General features: G+C 50.8%; 2 protein-coding genes across 5 annotated transcripts in view; one reads left to right on the forward strand and one right to left on the reverse strand.

The window, feature by feature from the left end:
• LOC140464157 (uncharacterized) overlaps positions 1–2,444 on the forward strand; it is a 34,356-nt gene extending 31,912 nt beyond the window's left edge. For 2 of the 3 annotated variants that reach the window (XM_072558962.1, XM_072558963.1), the window contains exon 6: positions 387–2,444. In XM_072558962.1, coding sequence (XP_072415063.1) covers positions 387–726 — 340 coding nt within the window. In that variant the 3' untranslated portion in view covers positions 727–2,444. The remainder of the gene's footprint in view (positions 1–386) is intronic. The other variant, XM_072558964.1, reaches the window with a different exon arrangement.
• The window catches only part of LOC140464158 (hepatic leukemia factor-like), a 56,281-nt gene continuing 35,227 nt past the window's right edge, over positions 2,436–23,489 (reverse strand). The window contains exons 3-4 of one of the 2 annotated variants that reach the window (XM_072558966.1): positions 10,195–10,415; positions 2,436–6,660 (exon numbers count right to left, since the gene is read on the reverse strand). In XM_072558966.1, coding sequence (XP_072415067.1) covers positions 6,460–6,660; positions 10,195–10,415 — 422 coding nt within the window. In that variant the 3' untranslated portion in view covers positions 2,436–6,459. Of the gene's footprint in view, positions 6,664–10,194; positions 10,416–23,489 lie in introns of both variants that reach the window. The other variant, XM_072558965.1, reaches the window with a different exon arrangement.

The following is a 23,489-nucleotide window of genomic DNA, read 5'->3' on the forward strand; positions in this document are numbered from 1 at the left end:
GTAGGACCACAGGAAAAGATGTAGAGGGAGATGAGCTGAACTGAATTGCAGTAGCTGGCACAGATACAATGGGCTGAATGGCCTTCTGTGCTGTAACCAGTCTGTGTTCCAGAGGTTTCCCTTATCTTCAAACTATTCTGAAATTTCTTTTTAGTAAGAACCTGAGATTAACTGAGTGCAAGATGAGGATGTGGATGGGGATGGGGGATTGGGGGATTGGGGGATCGGGGGATGGTGAATGGGGAATGGGGGATGGGATGTTAAATCAAATAAATATCAAAAGGTGTGGATACCAAAGTGATTCTGTGGTATTGTTTCAATCACTGTCGTAGTCTCCCTGTTTAATCACTCACACTTTTATTGATCGTCCCCCCCCATCCCTGCAGGTATATTTCTGTAGAACTCCGGATCATAATCTTCAACAACATGAAAACCCATCCTGGTCATTTTCAAGAAGTCGTATATTCCCAAATGAAAGTGTCTGGACTGATCAGCCGAATCCGGGAGCACACTGGCATCGCAAGCAACAAACTCAGCATCTTCAAGGACCAGTCTTACTCTCAGGAGTCACTGCTGCCCCTAGACCTGTCATTGGAGGAATGTGGTTTCCATAGTGGGCCTCATTATTCTCCCCCCACTGTTCTTCTCTACTATGATTACAACATCGAGTTTAGCGATTGCCCCATTTTAAATTGTGACTATTATTTCACCATGAGAAAGATCTGACGGCTTTGTATGATAGATAGGTGGGACAGAAGAAAGTGAGGACTGGAGATCAGAGTAGAACAGCCGTATAACTAGTACAATAGGGAGTCACAAAGAGAGACATTTGATCCTCAGGTTCAACTGGGGCTCACAAGATAACAATCTCAATCAGGTTTGGGCTGACAGGTGGCAACTAACATTCACACCACACAAATGCCAGTCAATGACCTTCACAATCTAATCACCAACCCTTCACATTCAATGGTGTTACCATCACTGAATCCCCCACTGTCAATGTCCTTGGGATTACCATTGACCAGAAACTCAACAAGATTCCTGAGAGGTTTATAAAATCATGGGGGGTAAATAGGCAAGATCTTTTCCCTGGGTTGGGGGGAGGGGGTTAGGGGAAAGAGTCCAGAACTAGAGGGCATAGGTTTAGGGTGAGAAAGAAAAAATTTAAAAGGGATCACACAGGATGGTGTGTGTATGGAATGGGCTGCCAGAGAAAGTGGTGGAGGCTGGTACAATTACAACATTTTAAAGGCATCTGGATGGGGATATGAATAGGAAGGGTTTAGAGGAATATGGGTCAAGTGTTTGGCAAATGGGACTAATTTAGGATATCTGGTCAACATGGACAAGTTGAACCGAAGGTCTGTTTCCATACTGCACATCTCTATGACTCTATAGAAATACGGTGGCTACAAGAGCAGGTCAGAAGGTACGGATTCTGTGGTGAGTACTCACCTCCTGACTCCCCACAGCCTGTCCACCATCTACAGACATTCACCAAAGGTCCTCAGACAGCACCTTCCAAACCCATGACCACTCCCATCTAGAAGGACAAGGGCAGCTGATACATGGGAACACCACCCCCTGCAAGATCCCCCCAACCCACTCATTATCCTGACTTGGAAATATATCGCTGCTCCTTCACTGTCACTGAGTCAGAATTGTGAAATTCCCCAATGGTACGGAGGATCAAACGACAACATGTGGACTGCAGAGATTCAAAAAGGCAGCTAAACATCTCTTTCTCAGGGCAACTAGGGATGAGCAATAAATGTTGGTCCAGCTGGTGTTGCCAAAATTTGGTTAGTTGCCAATCCAGTGACACGCACATCTAACCTAGGCTGAGATTCCCATGCAGTACTGACAGAATGCTGCACTGTCAGAGGTGCTAGTTTCAGATGAGAGGTCCAACTGAGGCCCTGACTGAGTTTCTAAGTGAATGTATAAAAGCTCGGAGTAGAGAACTTACCCAGTGACCTGGCCAGTGCTTGTAAATGTTCCCCAGCTAATCTTAGTAAATCTGTTTACCTAATCATTTTCTATGTCTTGCTTTGTGCAAACCTTCAGTCCTACAGTAGAGGACTTGCACAAGTGCTTCCTTGGCTGTAGTGCTTTGGGATGTCCCAGGCTGGAGTTTCTACTCTATTGTTGCAATCCTGCTATTACAAGACTGCACACCATGTAACAAAGTGTGACCAGCGCTAGAAGAGGTGTGTTCATGTGTTGAATTTTTAAAGGTTGGTCGTTATTACTTTTCATCATGGAGACCTTGGAATTGAATCCTTGAAATATTTAATGGTGCTAATATTTGTCGGTTTGGTCCGGGGAAATAATCAGAAACCGCTCCTATTCTAAACAATCCTGTGAAAGAGTTGGAAAATTCCAGCGGTCATAACAGCATGTCAAGCAGGAGGAAATCAACCAACGAGCATCAATGAAGCCAACAAAAGGATTTATTGAACACTTTTACAAATACAGGTAGCTGGAATCAGGCTTCACAGTAAATGCAATCCAGTAGGAAACAACTGAAAGAAATTATATTTCTTTGCCTTTAACTGAATCACCTCACTGTGTTGCCAGTAATACAATGGTTGATTTTTTAAAAAAAAAATCATTCCACAGTAAAATTAAACATTTAATTTGTAAAATTATTAAAAATTAGTAAGCCTGAAGCCAAAGGACTAGACAGCCTTCACGTTTAGATCAGAGACTCTCTACAAGCCCCTCACACACGTGCTCATTTATTGTGACAGATTACTAAATACACAATTAAAAAAAGTGTTAAACACAGCAGCTCAGTCATCTGTTACAAAGAAAAGGCAGCTGGAGACCCTTTGTCGAATTGTATCCTAAAGTTGATGGACCTGTGTGCATTTCCAGTATTTTCTGTATTTATTTCTTTTCTCAGCATCCACAATTTCTCTCTTAAATATACAAACTCTATTTTATATTAAGAATGCACTGACGTGAATCTACTTTCCCCTCGTCCCCAAACTTTCTCCAATAATTGAGGTAGTATTGTTAAACCTCACTCCTCGTGTAAGACAGGTTATTTTCTGCAAGGCAATGACAACTCTGTGCAAAACTATGAAAAAGCCTCTTCAGGGTGCAGGAATTGCAGAATTCACAAATACGGTTCTTTGAGGCTTAAAACAAAACTCTGTATTAAAACAAATATGCTTTTATTTCCAGTTAACTAAATTTCTCCACTTAATCAGGGAGATTAAGTCCAAAACTCTCAGCCTCATTTAATATTGTGCAATGAGAACAGAAATTGCTGGAAATGCTGCATAGGCTGGTCATCACCTGAAAGAGAAAGCACAGATTAAAGTTTTGGGACCTCCCGCCATATCTGTCCGCCTCTTTCCAAATACTGTGAAAACAGGCAAACGCCAGTTCACCCTTTGCTGAAGTTGTTGTTCATTCCTATTGAAGGTCTTCCCCAGCTTTACTGTGTTATTTCTAATCATCACTTACTCCAAACGATTCTGTTTAAAATGATCTGTGGTAAATCCTCAACCTGGTTTTTATTCCAGAATTCATCGTCTGTGTTTCGGTGTAGGTAACCAGGACAAGTTTGTACCCTACAGTTTTGTAGATAATATGAGGCCAACATGTCATGGTACAATTCTACTGAGACTCTCAGTTAAATACTTGAGCACAAGTCAAGACCTAACTGTCAACATTAATTCTTGGGGAGTCAAACTGTGGTGCAAGACAATAACTCATGTTGCTGCTGCACAAATAAAGGCAAATGACATCCCGGATTGGGGCATGCTACGTTTCCCATTACAAACTTTTCCTCAGGGTTTATACTGCATGGGTTAGACACAGCGTAAAGCTCCCTCTACACTGTCCCCAAATACCCCCAGTTAGATACACTGACCCAATCTCAGAAAAGCTTCCTTCCTGTGTTGGAATGACATTAATCCAACACCCACACCAGTTATCATGTAGACTCAGTTAGAGAGCAATACTGTGCTGTGGGCCCATGCTGAAGAGGAACTACTCTTTAAAAATACTTCTCTGTCAAGAAAATAATTAACAGCAGCTCTGACTTTTAAAAATACAAGCACCTGCCCAAATATCTAAACATTCATGTCAAAGCCTGTCTCTCTCAATCCATTGAAATGTGAAATACACTGTCCTGTCATCTATATGTCTCTTTATAATATATACTATAATATAATATAATTTTATTTCTTAAAATACACTTGTCAGTATTCCATTCAAAAATACTGTACAAAAAAGGACCTTTATAATTCTCTCTATAAACATTAACATCATATAGAATCTCTCATCTTTTGGCGGTCAGAAGATAGCTATAAATGGAGATTAACCACCACATATGGCAACACCATTATTTCTGGTAATTCTGCACCAACCATCGCTACATTCATCAGAAAATATCCACATACCAAATGGCCTTCAAAACCCCAATTGCTTATTGTATATTTTTAAAAAAAGGAGAAAAAGATCTTTTAGATCCTTTAGTTGGTGCAGATTCTCCACTGTAGTCCCTGAGGTGCTCAGGGCAGGCTGACCTCTCTCAATCAATCCTCCTCCCAGATCTGATCTTACGCACAGTCAATTGTCAGTGGGCTATTCAGCCTTGGAGGCCCCTTAGTTACATAGCAGGTGACAATGAACGATCGATTCATTGGAGGGTTCAACTTTTATCTTGTATGATCTTAGTTGGGGAGAAAGAAGTTCTCTTTCACATTCTTAGGAAACAGTCTTCAGGGTATGCTTGTGACTCAGCCTGCACCCCAGTCTGGAGATACAACTGTGGCCCACAAATTGCACACACATTACTTGGCTTAACTGACATTAATTACAATTATTGCTTTCAGTTAGAAAGACTGAGAAGCCAAACCCAACACACCATGCCCTACACTTAGGGAGACTAGAACACTTAGCTGTGTCGTGAGAAGGATATAAAAATGCAGGAAGTTATTCAGCTTTTATAAACAGGCATGCATTTGAAAGGGTGGGGGGTCATCAAGGGTTAAAATTACTGTTTCACTCTAAGAAGCACATTAGAGATACATCACAGAAAATGGAAATACAATTAACAAAAATTTAAATTATGTATAATCATCTCTGAGGATGCATTGTCTTGGAGCAGGGGAAAAGAGGTGGGACTGAATTTCTGGAGACTTCATTCCAGGTGTAGGGAACAGGTGAAGTGCCCACAGTTCCAAAGTCAGGGACTGGTTAGTTGCATTCTGGTGACTGATAAACTGAATGATATCTGATAACAGTTCTTTTTAAAAACAAGAAATACATTATTTGATAAACCATTTCTGTGTGGAATGGGAGGGAGGGAAGGAAGGAGAGTATGTTGGATTCCCGAGGAAGTCAAGGGGAGTGGATCAGCAGTCAAAAAAGCTTACAACAATTTTTCTTTTCGGGTAAAAATACACAGCCCCTTTCGAAAAAGTGAGGCAGGGCTTTGCTCGTGCGGAATCAAATGCATCAAGTTCATTTGTCTCTCTTTCAAAATTCAGTGTGTGGGGGTTGCTGGGTGGGAAGGGGAGGGAGTGGTATGGAATGACGGGGGAGTTGCCGGGTGGGAAGGGGAGGAAGTGGTACAGAATGATGAGAGGAGTTGCCGGGTGGGAAGGGGAGGAAGTGGTATGGAATGACGGGGGAGTTGCTGGGTGGGAAGGGGAGGAAGTGGTACAGAATGATGAGAGGAGTTGCTGGATGGGAAGGGGATGGAGTGGTATGGAATGACGGGGGAGTTGCTGGGTGGGAAGGGGAGGAAGTGGTACAGAATGATGAGAGGAGTTGCTGGATGGGAAGGGGATGGAGTGGTATGGAATGACGGGGGAGTTGCTGGATGGGAAGGGGAGGGAGTGGTATGGAATGACGGGGGAGTTGCCGAGTGGGAAGGGGAGGGAGTGGTACAGAATGACGGGGGAGTTGCCGAGTGGGAAGGGGAGGGAGTGGTACATAATGACGGGGGAGTTGCCGAGTGGGAAGGGGAGGGAGTGGTACATAATGACGGGGGAGTTGCTGGATGGGAAGGGGAGGGAGTGGTATGGAATGACGGGGGAGTTGCCGAGTGGGAAGGGGAGGGAGTGGTACAGAATGACGGGGGAGTTGCCGAGTGGGAAGGGGAGGGAGTGGTACATAATGACGGGGGAGTTGCCGAGTGGGAAGGGGAGGGAGTGGTACATAATGACGGGGGAGTTGCCGAGTGGGAAGGGGAGGGAGTGGTACATAATGACGGGGGAGTTGCCGAGTGGGAAGGGGAGGGAGTGGTACATAATGACGGGGGAGTTGCCGGGTGGGAAGGGGAGAGAGTGGTACATAATGACGGGGGAGTTGCTGGGTGGGAAGGGGAGGGAGTGATCTCGGATGATAAGGAGATTGATGATGAGTGCCAGCTAAAACAGGACAGCACTCGTCTATCTTGCAGCTGTTCAGTGCCGGCCCTAACAGTGGCTCGCTTCAAGCATCGTATTTCGACAGGATGTTCTTGCAGCGGGTCAGCTCCTTCCGGAGGTCAGCCACCTCCTGGCGCAGGGCGGAATTTTCTTTCTCCAGGAAAGCTGCACGAATGGCAATCTGGTTCTCCTTCAGCCGGCGAGCATCCCGGGACCGCTTGGCTGCCATGTTGTTTTTCCTACGTCGTGCCCAGTATTTTTCATCCTGCTCGTAGATTGAATTAAATACGGAGGAATGTTAGACTTAGTAAAAGCAGAAAGAGGCACTGAAGGGGTCAGAGGCAGGAGGGTGACTTTTACATTGCGCGTGAGCCATAGCTGGTGACTGGAGATTGGCCCGTCTGATTTGTATTTACAGACCAAAAGCCAGCTGATCCCCTTCTGTTATTTACCACTCACATCCAAAGTGAAACCTTCCCCCAGTGTGCGAATGTCAGCGGGTGGTCCTGTGTATCATCATGTGAGAGTGACTGACTGTGTGCAGGTGACCCAAACTTGTCCTTCAGCTACTGCGTTCAGTTGTGAACATCCCACATTCACAGGTGTCTGTGCAAGTGTCTTTGTGCAAGCATTTCCACCCCACAGCGGAGTGAATTAAAGAGTGTGTCGATTGACACCGTGTCCACACACACTACACACTGCAGTGTATTCACTGGGGTCAGTGCATGCACACGTAAATTGGCTCAGTTTAAAATGGCACGGCTGTGAATAGAGTCTGGGGGATGAGGAGTGCGGTAATGACCCTCTCGGTCCTCACTCCCTCCTGTTGAATTCCACGTGCTTTTGTTCCTTTACATTTGATGCAGTGACATAGCGTTTTGGAACTGTGTGCACATGCGGTTGTGACTGATGCTGGGTCAGAGTCTGGCTTATTAAAATGAGAAACATGTTATTTTTACCCAGATAGACCATTGGCACCACTTGTGAGTCTGTTTATGCAAGTCACATGCATAAGCTCCCCAATTCCTGAAAGAACTGGCCTGATTCTGTGACAAAGGGAAACACAAACTACCCAGGTCAAACCACTGATGTTGGGAAATAAACTGCTTCCTTTTACCCTGTGTTTTGTAATTATACACAGAAAGTAACTCACACACACACACATATCTTCTATACTCTGCATCTGCAAAACCTAACACTGTGTTTCCAGACCAATAGCTTGGCCTGGCTTGAAACATTGAGAAAAACATAACATTAAAATCACCCCGAATTCAATGTGCTTTGTTTTGTACTGAATCTATGCTGATCGTTATTCTCCACATAAGCTTCCTCTTTCCCTCTGTTGATTGTCTCTTCAGACCCTATTTACAATCTTTCTATTCCTTTCTCTCTTAAACCACTCCATGTGGCAGAGGTTCCACAACCTAGCAACACACTCCCACAATTTCAGTTTCTTCAAGTCAAATCCACGTTACCTGCACAGCCCAATTCTCTCCACATTTCACCCAAACACAAAACGACTGAATCCCTTAATCCCAGCCTCAAGGAAATTTTTACAGGACTTGAGAATCATACATATCAGAGAAAGCAGCAGCACTCAATAATCTTCGTCCACATCTCAGTGACTGAGGGAGCACTGGTCGGAAATAAATTTGAGCTTGTTGACATTAATCATCTGTTGTTGAGGTTTGAGACAGGCACCACTCGGTGAAATTCCCCTCACATCCTTTTGCAACCAACCCACCCTGCCTCAATTTTCTTTCCTCCTCAACTTTGATACCAGGGTACCAATCCTTTTCTAACTCACCAAAACGGCCACTTTCCTGCTTTAAATGTACTGGCTGTGGCTGTATCCATCTTTGAGGAAACTTACAGCCAATTTTTCCATCAGGTTGGCAATTGGGGCCAGGGACCCACCTCGGGCGACTCTCTGTGTGGAGAGAGTGGTGGGTTGGTGTGGACTTGTTGGGCCGAAGGGCCTGTTTCCACACTGTAAGTAATCTAATCTAATCCAAGTTCAGTCTTGCAGCATTCCGAGTCAGAGTCATTTGGAGGAGATAAATCAGCCTCTTAGCTGAGATCAGTACCAAAAAAATAAAACTTGGATTTTAATGTTAGCAACAGACATGAAAAGGCTTTGAACAGGTTCCAGATGAGATTTACCCCACATCATGAATCTGGGATTTACCCCACCTCATGAATCTGAGATTTACCCCACCTCATGAATCTGAGATTTACCCCACATCGTGAATCTGAGATTTACCCCACCTCAGGAATCTGAGATTTACCCCACATCGTGAATCTGAGATTTACCCCACCTCAGGAATCTGAGATTTACCCCACCTCAGGAATCTGAGATTTACCCCACCTCATGAATCTGAGATTTACCCCACCTCATGAATCTGAGATTTACCCCACATCGTGAATCTGGGATTTACCCCACCTCGTGAATCTGGGATTTACCCCACCTCGTGAATCTGAGATTTACCCCACCTCGTGAATCTGGGATTTACCCCACCTCGTGAATCTGAGATTTACCCCACCTCGTGAATCTGAGATTTACCCCACCTCGTGAATCTGGGATTTACCCCACCTCGTGAATCTGAGATTTACCCCACCTCGTGAATCTGAGATTTACCCCACCTCGTGAATCTGAGATTTACCCCACCTCGTGAATCTGAGATTTACCCCACCTCGTGAATCTGGGATTTACCCCACCTCGTGAATCTGGGATTTACCCCACATCTTGAATCTGGGATTTACCCCACATCATGAATCTGAGATTTACCCCACATCATGAATCTGGGATTTACCCCACATCGTGAATCTGGGATTTACCCCACATCGTGAATCTGAGATTTACCCCACATCGTGAATCTGGGATTTACCCCACATCGTGAATCTGGGATTTACCCCACCTCATGAATCCGAGATTTACCCCACATCGTGAATCCGGGATTTACCCCACATCATGAATCTGGGATTTACCCCACATCATGAATCTGGGATTGCGGTGATGTGAGGAGATTGGAGAAAGTGAGATTATTTCTTTAGAGCAGGAAGGATTAAGGGGAGCAGTTCTGAAGGAAGAACTAAAATGTTAACTCTTGATTTCTCTCTACAGATGCTGCCAGACCTGCTGAGCTTTTCCAGCAATTTCTGTTTTTGTCCCTGAATTACAGCACCCGCAGTTCTTTCAGTGTTTATTAAGCTTAAGGGGAGGTTTGATGGAGCGTTAAACATTATTTAGAGTTTTGATAAAGGGCTATTGCTACCTGTAGCAGGCTCAGTAACTGGGACACGCACTGATTCAGATATGTAGGAAAAGAACCAGAGGAGAGATGAGGGGAAATATTTTGCAGCATTTTGTTGTCAACCGGAATGTGTTACCTGGAAGGATGGTGGGAGCAGATTCCATTCAAAAGGAAATTAGATTTAAATTGGAAGGGAATGCAAAATGCTGTGAAGTTTGCTGGGCTTTTGTGATGGGTCTAATTGAGCAGCTCCCAGACACACTAGGGCAAATGACCCCTTTGTACACAGTATGATTCTATTTTATTTATTAACAGAGAGCCAGGATTGACGCTTGGTTGGTTGATGAGCTAGGTACTATCCCAGTTAGCTGTGGAGCTGCCAGACCCCAATGAAATCATGTCTGCATCGCTTCAAATCACTGCTTGCTGCAGTTTTTTTATAATGGGTAATAATAACAAAAATCCGACACTGGTGCAGCAGAAGGTTAAAGCTTCTGAACTCCCCCCCCCCCCCCCCACCAGTTGCTGAACCAGTTCCAAGTTACCTTCATTTCATCGGGCACGAAGACTTTGCGAGCTTTTTTAATCATCGGTTGGGGCTTCAGTTCCTCATCTGTGAACTTACGCTTGCGAGGGTCAAACATCTCCTGGCCAGGGATACTGGAGAGTGCCAGATCGGCAGGGTCCGGCTCATAGCTGACTGGCACTTGAATGCTTTCAGGGTCGATGGGACTGGGAGTGTTGCGGGCTGGTGGCAGTACCTGACCTGCAGACACACAGAAATCAAGGTCAGACACAGAATTGTGAAGCACAGAAGTGGGCTAGTTGCTGGATTTATACTATCTGCATAAACTTCCTCCTATCCATCTTCAACCAACCCCCTTCAACATCTCAAAATAAGAGTCTCGGTAGGCCATTCAGTCCTTCACCTGTGATAGGGTGAGGATTATCGCAGGTGAGACTTGCTCTGTCCTTCAGTTTATGGATCTGAAGCCAATACCTTTCCGACTCTTGTAATGGACCAGACCAAACCCCCATAAAACATGTGAAGGAGGTAGCCTTGACCCTATCTTTTTCTTATTTTAAAGGCAAATGCCATGTGTTGCATTACAGGTGCAATTTGATTGATTAATATCAGGCTTGAACAAAACACATTTTATTCATACAGTATGATTAAAATACAAACCAAAAAGAAATTGGACCAACATAACAGAACGATAGATTATTTATAAACATCCACTGTTCCAACATAGTAACATCCTATAAACACACCCTTGGTAAAGGCAGATTCAGTAAAACAGATTATCTCACAAATTCAAGCAGCAGGAAGAGAACGCCAGGTTTAGCTGTAACTGAGAGAGAAATAAGAGCTTCCACATCCAGCTTCAAGACCCCAGTCACTGCAGAAAGCTAAAACTAAACATTGTGGTTCTGTGGGGCCTTGACTCCACCCATTCAGGTTGCTTCTATTGTTCCAACTCTACTGTCTAATAAATGATGATAGTCCCTCAAATCTGGAATATGAGCTGAGCTGTACAATCCACTCTATCATTAGGGTCATAGAGTCATAGAGATGTGCAGCATGGAAACAGACCCTTCGGTCCAACCCGTACATACCGACCAGATATCCCAACCCAATCTAGTCCCACCTGCCAGCACCCGGCCGATATCCCTCTAAACCCTTCCTATTCATATACCCATCCAAATGCCTCTTAAATGATGCAATTGTACCAGCCTCCACCACATCCTCTGGCAGCTCATTCCATACACATACCACCCTCTGCATGAAAAATTGCCCCACAGGTCTCTTTTATATCTTTCCCCTCTCACCCTAAACCTATACCCTCTAGTTCTGGACTCCCCCACACCAGGGAAAAGATTTTGTCTATTTATCCTATCCATGCCCCTCATAATTTTGTAAGCCTCTATAAGGTCCTCCCTCAGCCTCCGACGCTCCAGGGAAAACAGCCACAGCCTGTTCAGCCTCTCCTTGTAGCTCAGATCCTCCAACCCTGGCAACATCCTTGTAAATGTTTCCTGAACCCTCTCAAGTTTCACAACATCTTTCCGATAGGAAGGAGACCAGAATTGCATGCAATATTCCAACAGTGGCCTACCCAATGTCCTGTACAGCCGCAACATGACCTCCCAACTCCTGTACTCAATACTCTGACCAATAAAGGAAAGCATACCAAACACCTTCTTCACTATCCCATCTACCTGCGACTCCACTTTCAAGGAGCTATGAACCTGCACTCCAAGGTCTCTTTGTTCAGCAACACTCCCCAGGACCTTACCATTAAGTGTATAACTTCTGCTAAGATTTGCTTTCCCAAAATGCAGCACCTCACATTTATCTGAATTAAACACCATCTGCCACTTCTCAGCCCATTGGCCCATCTGGTCCAGATCCTGTTGTAATCTGCGGTAACTCCCTTCGCTGTCCACTACACCTCCAATTTTGGTGTCATCAGCAAACATATTAACTGTACCTCTTATGCTCGCGTCCAAATCATTTATGTAAATGACAAAAAATAGAGGACCCAGCACTGATCCTTGTGGCACTCCACTGGTCACAGGCCTCCAGTCTGAAAAACAACCCTCCACCACCACCCTATGTCTTCTATCTTTGAGCCAGTTCTGTATCCACATGGCTAGTTCTCCCTGTATTCCATGAGATCTAGCCTTGCTAATCAGTCTCCCATGGGGAACCTTGTCAAACACCTTACTGAAGTCCATATAGATCACATCTACTGCTCTGCCCTCATCAATCCTCTTTGTTCCTTCTTCAAAAAACTCAATCAAGTTTGTGAGACATGATTTCCCCCGCACAAAGCCATGTTGACTATCCCTAATCAGTCCTTGCCTTTCCAAATACATGTACATCCTGTCACTCAGGATTCCCTCCAACAACTTGCCCACCACTGAGTTCAGGCTCACTGGTCTATAGTTCTCTGGCTTGTCTTTACCACCCTTCTTAAACTGTGGCACCACGTTTGCCAACCTCCAGTCTTCTGGCACCTCACCTGTGACTATCGATGATACAAATATCACTAACATTTTGCTCACAGGAGTAATTCACACAGTCATTGGCTCCAGTTCAGTTATTGGACAATAACCTAGAGATTGAGCGTTCAAATCCTGCTATGGACCATTGACAGCCGACTCTGGAGAGAAAACAGAATCACAGAAACCTTACTATGTGGAAACAGGCCATTTGGCCCATCAAGTCCATACTGACCCTCCAGGGGGCACTGTAGCCAGACCCATCCTCCTTCCCTGTTAGCCTTTATTTCCCATGGCTAATCCACCTAACACACATTCCTGTACACTATGGGCAATTTAGCATGGCCAGTCCACCTGACCTGCACATCATGGGAGGAAACCAATGCAGACACAGGGAGAATGTGCAAATTCTACACCTGAGGCTGGAATCGAACCCGGGTCCCTGGCGCTGTGAGGCAGCAGTGCTAGCCACTGAGCCAATGTTTCGAGTCCAGCAATCCTCCTTCAGAATCATTCTGGAAAAAGTCGCTGAACCTGAAATTTTAGCTCTCTTTCTCCCTTTCTCTCCACAGTTGCTGCCAGGCCTGCAGAATTTCTCCAGTGTTTCTCATTTTTGATAACTGGGAGAAGATGGATAAGCATGAAGGAGAAAGGAATAGATGGTTGCACAGAGAGGATTAGATGGAGTTGTGTTTCAGTGCTGTATGTTCTATGCAAATTTATATTATTATCGTGAAAATGCAGTGCTGCATTTCCCCATAACCCACAGTAATAAAGTGTACCTGATGTTACAAGATTCCACCACACGAGGGAGTATATGTAGAATAAGTGAAACAAGACTCAGCACTGACAGACTGATCAAAGGGAATAGAGCATCTGCAGTCATTGTTTTTACCCATCTGATCAAAGGGAACGTCAGATACAGAGTCAGACAGCTGGGGTACACATGGGTGAAGCTGAAACATGCCGGATTACAATCGCACGCTCTGAAACTGTCACTCAGTAACTCCTCGGAGTGCTCCATTACTGCACATTCACCTCCCTCACACAAACACAAAACAGTGCTCCCTCACGAACGCCTCTCACTGCTGCCTGGATTATTGACGGTTAACTTAAATTTCTCCTGCCTGTACCCTGACTTGTATCAAGTCCCGTACAACCATTACCCGTGCTTGCTTACCCGTGAGTTACTCATGTAACACTTCAATTTTAAAACTGTGTTCAAATCCTCCCATGACCTTGCCCTCCCAAACCCTGTGACCTTCTCCAGACCACCCACCATCGGGGATATCCGTGTCCCTCAGATTCTGTCCTCTTTGACTTCAGCTGCTAAAGCGTAAAGATCTGGAATTCCTTCAAAGCACTACAACTCTTTCCTTCAAGCAGTCTATGTAATGTACCTCTAGTCAAACCTGTTGGATTATAACCTGGTGTTGTCTGACTTCTGATGTCGTCCACTCCAGTTCAACACCAGCAGCTCCACATCACTGCTAAAAGCGTGCATGTGTGTGAGTGAGTGAGTGTGTGTGCGTGAGAGAGAAAGAGAAAGTATTTAACTGTACATATGTGCATGTTCATAGAATCACATTCAACTCTGATGCATTCCAGGATAAAAAGCTTAACTGCTGAAACTTGGAAAACTTTCCACTTTTCACCAGGTGTTAAAATTGACCAGTACCAGTGGTAGACTAACTGAGCACAGAGTCAGATTTATACTGAGGGAGCAAAGGGATGCTGTCCAAGTCCAAAGATTAGTCATTAGAGATTGGGGATTTGAAGTTGTCAAAATATTCATTGTTATGGCGACTGTGGCAGAAAACGCGATTCGATAACAAAAACACTAGAGAAATTCTGCTGGCCTGGCAGCAACTGTGGAGAGAAAGGGAGAAAGAGAGCTAAAATTTCAGGTTCCGCGACTCTTTTCCAGAATGATTCTGAAGGAGGATTGCTGGACTCGAAACATTGGCTCAGTGGCTAGCACTGCTGCCTCACAGCGTTCCTCCTCATCTGAGCAGATCCTGTGTATTCTGTGTGGAATGCTCTGCCCCAGAGGGCAGTGGAGGCCCAGTCTCTGGATTCATTTAAGAAAGAATTGGATAGAGCTCTTAAAGATAGTGGAGTCAAGGGTTATGGAGATAAGGCAGGAAGAGGATACTGATTGGGAAAGATCAGCCATGATCATATTGAATGGCGGTGCAGGCTCGAAGGGCTGAATGGCCTACTCCTGCATCTATTGTCTATTGTCTATGCACAGGCCTTGTCCATTAACTTGCCTTTGTATCTTATTAATTGGATTATAGATCATCCCTTCACATAATTTTCAGCTGTTGACACTTTACTCACACCATCTGACACTTTTGATCACCTGCAGAGATTTATTATTCAACATTTCACTCTCCCTCATTTGTATGATTTTTTAAATCTCTCTGCCCCTGATCTTTCAGTCTTTAAATTTTGTTTCTGTGTGCTTTTCTTTCTCTTCACCAAAGGGGCTACATGCTGTGATTTCAAATAAATCTGCATACGCCACCTGTAGTCGTCTGACTTCTGACATTTCTAGCAGTTGAAAAGAGTGGGGCTTCAAAGAATAGCAGGAAACCTGGTACCCAGAGAGAAGATCCTCAGAGACGGGGACAGGGTGCAGTCTATTTCCATGTGCTAGAAGCTACACGTATAAAAACACAGAACCTCACTTTATGTAGGCAAAAGTAACTTGTATATACATCGCACCCTTTTCAAAGCAAGGTGCATGAAGACAAACTCTGCTGCATTTACATGGTAACACCTTGCACAGAGTCCACCTGCCACTCTGAGAATGAAGATTGGCAGTTAAAACTTGTGGGGAAAAAATAGACCAAAACAGTGCCACTTTGAAAAGGGTGAAGATAGATAAAGGCAGTGACCACATGGGAAGTGAATCATATGGAGAAAGAAACCTACACTGCTGTCTGACCCAGCAGTAACCTGCATAGCTTCTGCCTTTGCTGTCTGGTTTCAAGTATCTCTGGACATTGGAATTCATTCTAAGAAAAATAAACAAACAGCAAAATCGACAGCTGAGCTTGAAGGAACCTACATATGGGAGATCCCAGCAGGGGGCAGCGAAGTGGTTGGTTTGAAAGTGCAGCCTTACTGTTTTTCTTTTATAAACCTACATTAGTGAGTAGAGAGGGTTTTGTTTTTGATTACATGCTTTATTGAGATCTGTTTCTTGATTAAACTTTAAAAATATAAAGCATCGGTACTAAGTTAGCCTGGAGCAGTGTTTTTAAGAGCAGTAAGACTGTGCTATTTTCTGTAGATTATTAAGGGGCAAAGGTGGCCCTTAGTAGAGTGATATGCTCTTCCTGTCGGATGTGGCAGATTAGGGAGAGTTACCTTGTTACTGATGGTTATGCCAGCAGGAAGTGTCTTTGGTTGCGAATCCTATCATATTGCATGGATTAGTTGCAGCGGCAGTTAGAGGCAATGAGGAATTTACAGGAGCCAGAGGGGTGTGAGGAGAAGGAGATAAACTGCACATACAGTCAGGTAGATGGGTTACCTCCAGGAAAGGTAGGAGAGGGAGTGCAGGAGTCTCCTGTGGCTATCCCCCATCTTAAACAAGTATATTGTTTTGGAAAATGCAGGTGGTGATGAAGTTTCAGGTGAATGTAGCACAAATAGCCAGGTTTCTGATATCGAGACTGGCTTTAATGTTGGGTTCCAAGTGATCGATCGTGTTAGGGGACTCTCTAGTCCGAGGCACAGACAAACGCTTCTGTGGCCAACAGGAAAAAAGCAGAATGGTGTGTTGTTTCCCTGGTGCCAGGATCAAGGATGTCTCAGAGAGGGTGCAGAATGTTCTCAAGGGAGAGAGGGGCCAGCAGGAGGTCATTGTCCACATTGGAACCAACGGCATAGGAAGGGAAAAGGCTGAGATTCTGAGGACAGAATATAGAAAGTTAGGTAGGAATTTAAAAAGGAAGTCCTCGAGAGAAGTAATATCTGGATTACTCCCAGTGCTATGAACTAGTGAGGACAGGAATAGGAGGGTAGTGCAGATGAATGCATGGCTGAGGAGCTGGTGTATGGGAGAAGGATTCACATTTTTGGATCATTGGAATCTCTTCCTGGGTATAAGTGACCTGGACAAGAAGGACGGATTGCGCCTAAATTGGAAGGGGACTAATATATTGGCAGGGAAATTTGCTAGAGTTGCTCGGGAGGATCTAAACGAGTAATATGTGGGGTGGTGGAGAGACCCAGGGACTTAGTGAGGAAAGAGATCGATCTGAGACTGGTACAGCTGGGAACAGAAGCGACTCAAACAGTCAGGGCAGGCAGGGACAAAGCAGAGAACAAGATATAGGAATGATATATTAAACTGTGTTTATTTCAATGCAAGGGGCCGAACAGGGAAGGCAGATGAACTCAGGGCATGGTTAGGAACATGGGACTAGGATATCATAGCAATTACAGAAACATGGCTCAGGGATGGGCAGGACTGGCAGCTTAATGTTCCAGGATACAAATGCTACAGGAAGGATAGAAAGGGAGGCAAAAGAGGAGGGGGAGTGGCATTTTTGATAAGGGATAACATTACAGCTGTGCTGAGGGAGGATATTCCTGGGAATATATCCAGGGAAGTTACTTGGGTGGAACTGAGAAATAGGAAAGGGATGATCACCTTATTGGGATTGTACACAGAATGCCCTAACAGTCAGCAGGAAATTGAGAAACAAATTTGTAAGGAGATTTCAGTTACCTGTATGGTAGGGGATTTTAACTTTCCAAACATAGACTGGGACTGCCACAGTGTTAAGGGTTTAGATGGAGAGGAATTTCTTAAGTGTGTACAAGAATATTTTCTGATTCAGTTTGTGGATGAATCTATTACAGAAGGTGCAAAACTTGACCTACTCTTGGGAAATAAGGCAGGGCAGGTGACTGAGGTGTCAGTGGGGGAGCACTTTGGGGCCAGCGACCATAATTCTATTAGATTTAAAATAGTGATGGAAAAGGATAGACCAGATCTAAAAGTTGAAGTTCTAAATTGGAAGAAGGCTAATTTAACAGCAATAGGCAAGAAGTTTCAAAGCTGATTGGAGGCAGATATTCGCAAGTAAAGGGACGGCTGGAAAATGGGAAGCTTTCAGAAATGAGATAATGAGAGTCTGCAGACAATGTTTTTTTCCCTATTAGTGTGAGGGGCAAGGCGTAGGGAATGCTGGATGACTAGAGAAAATAAGGTTTTGTTCAAGAATAAGAAGGAAACAAATATCAGGTAGAGACAGTAGAAATCGAGTGAATCCTTAGAAGAGTCTATCGATAATAGGAGGGAAATCAAAAGGGCAAAAAGAGGACATGAGATTTTATTGGATTCTCCTTAATCCTATTTGCCAAAGGGATCTTATAAATACTTTAAGGACAAAAGGGTAATTAGGGAGACATTAGGGCCCCTCAAAGATCAGCAAGGCAGCCTATGCATGGAACTGCAGAAAATAGGGGAGATACTAATCAAGTATTTTGCATCAGTGTTTACTGTGAAGGAGGACATGGAAGATATAGAACATGGGGAAATAAATAATGACCCTTTTGAAAAATATCCATATTAAGAGGTGGTGGTACTAGATGTCTTAAAATGCATAAAAAGGTGGATAAATCCCAGGACCTAATCAGATGTACCCTAGAACTCTGTGGGAACAAGCTTTGAGAAGATTTGTAGCTCAGGTTGAGGTTCTGGATGTAAGTTTGTTCACTGAGCTGGAAGGTTCGTTTTCAGACGTTTCGTCACCACACTAGAAATCATCAGTGAGCCTCCGGTGAGGCACTGGTGGTATGGCCCGCTTTTTATTTATGTGTTTAGGTTTCCTTGGGTTGGCGAGGTCATGTCCTGTGGTGACATAATATCCTGTGATGTCATTTCCTGTTCTTTTTCTCAGGGATGGTAATTAGGATCCAAGGCAATGTGTTTGTTGATAGAGTTGCTAATAGGAAAATCACCTATGCAATGCATTCAAAAAGAACGGGTACCAAATGATCACAGTCCACTGATTTCTCAGCAACAAGCCCAAACAAGCAAACAAAACACATCCAGAAACCCTAGCCACTCTCCCCTACATCGAAGACATCTCAGAAATGGCTGCCAGACTCCTCAGACCCCTTGGCATCTGGTAGCCCACAAACCCACCAACACACTAAAACAGCAGCTAATGGAATTGAAAGACTCTAAACAAACAAGCAAAATTAATGTCATTTACAAAATACTGTGCAAGAACTGTAACAAACAGGCAGAAAACTAGCCACCAGGATACATGAACATCAACATCAACTAGCTATAAAAAGACATGGCCCACTTTTGCTAATAACCTTACATACAAATGAGGAAGGACACCAGTTTGACTGGGAGACTGGGGGTGGTGGGGGGTGGGGGTGGTGGTGGTGGGGGTGGGGGTGGTGGGGGGTGGGGGTGGTGGTGGTGGTGGGGGTGGGGGTGGGGGGTGGGGGGTGGTGGTGGGGGTGGGGGTGGGGGTGGTGGGGGTGGGGGTGGTGGGGGTGGTGGGGGTGGGGGTGGGGGTGGTGGGGGTGGTGGGGGTGGGGGTGGGGGTGGGGGTGGGGGTGGGGGTGGTGGGGGTGGGGGTGGGGGTGGGGGTGGTGGTGGTGGGGGTGGGGGTGGTGGGGGTGGGGGTGGGGGTGGGGGTGGGGGTGGGGGTGGTGGGGGTGGGGGTGGGGGTGGTGGTGGGGGTGGGGGTGGGGGTGGTGGGGGTGGGGGTGGTGGGGGTGGTGGTGGTGGTGGGGGTGGGGGTGGGGGTGGTGGTGGGGGGTGGTGGTGGGGGTGGGGGTGGGGGTGGTGGGGGTGGGGGTGGTGGGGGTGGTGGGGGTGGGGGTGGGGGTGGGGGTGGGGGTGGTGGGGGTGGGGGTGGGGGTGGTGGTGGTGGTGGGGGTGGGGGGGTGGGGGTGGGGGTGGTGGGGGTGGGGGTGGGGGTGGGGGTGGTGGGGGTGGGGGTGGGGGTGGGGGTGGGGGTGGGGGTGGGGGTGGTGGGGGTGGTGGTGGGGGTGGGGGTGGGGGTGGGGGTGGGGGTGGGGGTGGTGGTGGGGGTGGTGGTGGGGGTGGGGGTGGGGGTGGGGGTGGGGGTGGTGGGGGTGGTGGTGGGGGTGGGGGTGGGGGTGGGGGTGGGGGTGGGGGTGGGGGTGGTGGGGGTGGTGGTGGGGGTGGGGGTGGGGGTGGGGGTGGGGGTGGTGGTGGGGGTGGGGGTGGTGGGGTGGTGGGGGTGGTGGTGGTGGTGGTGGGGGTGGGGGTGGGGGTGGGGGTGGTGGGGGTGGTGGGGGTGGTGGGGGTGGTGGGGGTGGGGGTGGTGGGGGTGGTGGGGGTGGTGGGGGTGGGGGTGGGGGTGGGGGTGGGGGTGGGGGTGGTGGGGGTGGGGGTGGGGGTGGGGGTGGGGGTGGTGGTGGTGGGGGTGGTGGGGGTGGTGGGGGTGGTGGGGGTGGGGGTGGTGGGGGTGGTGGGGGTGGTGGGGGTGGGGGTGGTGGGGGTGGGGGTGGTGGGGGTGGGGGTGGTGGGGGTGGGGGTGGGGGTGGTGGGGGTGGTGGTGGGGGTGGTGGGGGTGGGGGTGGGGGTGGGGGCGGTGGGGGTGGTGGGGGTGGGGGTGGGGGTGGTGGGGGTGGGGGTGGTGGTGGGGGTGGGGGTGGGGGTGGTGGGGGTGGTGGTGGGGGTGGGGGTGGTGGTGGGGGTGGTGGTGGTGGGGGTGGGGGTGGTGGGGGTGGTGGGGGTGGGGGTGGGGGTGGTGGTGGGGGTGGGGGTGGGGGTGGTGGGGGTGGTGGTGGGGGTGGGGGTGGGGGTGGTGGGGGTGGTGGGGGTGGGGGTGGGGGTGGTGGGGGTGGTGGTGGTGGGGGTGGGGGTGGTGGGGGTGGTGGGGGTGGTGGTGGGGGTGGTGGTGGGGGTTGGGGTGGTGGTGGGGGGTGGTGGGGGTGGTGGGGGTGGTGGGGGTGGTGGTGGGGGTGGTGGGGGTGGTGGGGGTGGGGGTGGTGGGGGTGGGGGTGGGGGTGGGGGTGGTGGTGGTGGTGGTGGTGGGGGTGGGGGTGGGGGTGGTGGGGGTGGGGGTGGTGGGGGTGGGGGTGGTGGGGGTGGGGGTGGGGGTGGTGGGGGTGGGGGTGGGGGTGGTGGTGGGGGTGGTGGGGGTGGGGGTGGGGTGTGGTGGGGGTGGGGGTGGGGGTGGTGGGGGTGGTGGGGGTGGGGGTGGTGGGGGTGGTGGGGGTGGGGGTGGTGGGGGGGGTGGTGGGGGTGGGGGTGGTGGGGGTGGGGGTGGGGGTGGTGGGGGTGGGGGGTGGTGGTGGGGGTGGTGGGTGGTGGGGGTGGGGGTGGGGGTGGTGGGGGTGGTGGGGGTGGGGGTGGTGGGGGTGGGGGTGGTGGTGGGGGTGGTGGGGGTGGTGGGGGTGGTGGGGGTGGGGGTGGTGGGGGTGGGGGTGGTGGGGGTGGGGGTGGGGGTGGTGGTGGTGGGGGTGGTGGGGGTGGGGGTGGTGGGGGTGGGGGTGGGGGTGGGGGTGGGGGTGGGGGTGGTGGGGGTGGGGGTGGTGGGGTGGTGGTGGGGGTGGTGGTGGTGGTGGTGGTGGGGGTGGGGGTGGGGGTGGTGGGGGTGGGGGTGGTGGGGGTGGTGGGGGTGGGGGTGGTGGGGGTGGTGGGGGTGGGGGTGGGGGTGGTGGGGGGTGGTGGTGGGGGGTGGGGGTGGGGGGTGGGGGGGGTGGGGGGTGGTGGTGGGGGTGGGGGTGGGGGTGGTGGGGGGTGGTGGTGGGGGTGGTGGGGGTGGTGGTGGGGGTGGTGGGGGGTGGTGGTGGTGGGGGTGGGGGTGGTGGGGGTGGTGGTGGTGGTGGGGGGGGTGGGGGTGGTGGTGGGGGTGGGGGGTGGGGGTGGTGGGGGGTGGTGGGGGTGGGGGTGGTGGGGGTGGTGGGGGTGGTGGTGGTGGTGGGGGTGGGGGTGGGGGTGGTGGTGGGGGGTGGTGGTGGGGGGTGGTGGTGGGGGGTGGGGGTGGGGGGTGGTGGGGGTGGTGGGGGTGGGGGTGGTGGGGGTGGGGGTGGGGGTGGGGGTGGGGGTGGTGGGGGTGGGGGTGGGGGTGGGGGTGGTGGGGGTGGGGGGGGTGGTGGTGGTGGGGGGGGGTGGTGGTGGTGGGGGTGGGGGTGGGGGTGGGGGGTGGGGGTGGTGGGGGTGGGGGTGGTGGTGGTGGTGGGGGTGGTGGGGGTGGGGGTGGGGGTGGGGGTGGTGGGGGGTGGGGGTGGGGGTGGGGGTGGTGGGGGTGGGGGTGGGGGGTGGGGGTGGGGGTGGGGGTGGTGGTGGTGGGGGTGGGGGGTGGTGGTGGGGGTGGGGGTGGTGGTGGGGGTGGGGGTGGTGGGGGGTGGTGGTGGTGGGGGTGGTGGGGGGTGGTGGTGGGGGTGGGGGGGGTGGGGGTGGTGGGGGGTGGGGGTGGTGGGGGTGGGGGTGGTGGGGGTGGTGGGGGTGGGGGTGGTGGTGGGGGTGGGGGTGGTGGTGGGGGTGGGGGTGGTGGGGGTGGTGGTGGGGGTGGTGGTGGTGGTGGGGGTGGTGGGGGTGGTGGTGGGGGTGGTGGGGGTGGTGGGGGTGGGGGTGGTGGGGGTGGGGGTGGGGGTGGGGGGTGGTGGTGGGGGTGGGGGTGGGGGTGGTGGGGGTGGGGGTGGGGGTGGTGGGAGTGGGGGTGGTGGTGGGGGTGGGGGTGGTGGGGGTGGTGGGGGTGGGGGTGGGGGTGGTGGTGGGGGTGGTGGGGGTGGGGGTGGTGGGGGTGGGGGTGGTGGTGGGGGTGGGGGTGGTGGTGGTGGGGGTGGTGGGGGTGGTGGGGGTGGTGGGGGTGGGGGGTGGTGGGGGTGGGGGTGGGGGTGGGGGTGGGGGTGGGGGTGGTGGGGGTGGGGGTGGTGGTGGTGGGGGTGGTGGGGGTGGGGGTGGTGGGGGTGGGGGTGGTGGGGGTGGTGGTGGGGGTGGGGGTGGGGGTGGGGGTGGTGGTGGGGGTGGGGGTGGTGGTGGGGGGGGGGTGGGGGTGGTGGTGGGGGTGGGGGTGGGGGGTGGGGGTGGTGGGGGTGGGGGTGGTGGGGGTGGTGGTGGGGGTGGTGGTGGTGGGGGTGGGGGTGGGGGTGGTGGGGGTGGTGGTGGTGGGGGGGGTGGGGGTGGGGGTGGGGGTGGTGGGGGGGGTGGTGGGTGGTGGGGGTGGGGGTGGTGGTGGGGGTGGGGGGGGTGGGGGGTGGTGGTGGTGGGGGGGGTGGGGGTGGTGGTGGTGGTGGTGGTGGGGGGGGTGGTGGGGGTGGGGGTGGGGGTGGTGGGGGTGGTGGGGGTGGGGGTGGTGGGGGTGGTGGTGGTGGGGGTGGTGGTGGTGGTGGGGGTGGTGGTGGTGGGGGTGGGGGTGGTGGGGGTGGTGGTGGTGGGGGTGGTGGTGGTGGGGGTGGTGGTGGTGGGGGTGGTGGTGGGGGTGGGGGTGGTGGTGGTGGGGGTGGTGGTGGGGGGTGGGGGGTGGTGGGGGTGGTGGTGGTGGGGGTGGTGGTGGGGGTGGGGGTGGTGGTGGTGGGGGTGGTGGTGGGGGTGGGGGGTGGTGGTGGTGGGGGTGGTGGTGGTGGGGGGGGGTGGGGGTGGTGGGGGTGGTGGTGGGGGTGGGGGTGGTGGTGGTGGGGGTGGTGGTGGGGGTGGGGGTGGTGGTGGTGGGGGTGGTGGTGGTGGGGGTGGTGGTGGTGGGGGTGGTGGTGGGGGTGGGGGTGGTGGTGGTGGGGGGGGTGGGGGTGGTGGGGGTGGTGGTGGGGGTGGGGGTGGTGGTGGTGGTGGGGGTGGGGGTGGTGGGGGTGGTGGTGGTGGTGGTGGTGGGGG

This window comes from Chiloscyllium punctatum, chromosome 39 (assembly GCF_047496795.1).
Source record: "Chiloscyllium punctatum isolate Juve2018m chromosome 39, sChiPun1.3, whole genome shotgun sequence".
NCBI lineage: Eukaryota > Metazoa > Chordata > Chondrichthyes > Orectolobiformes > Hemiscylliidae > Chiloscyllium > Chiloscyllium punctatum.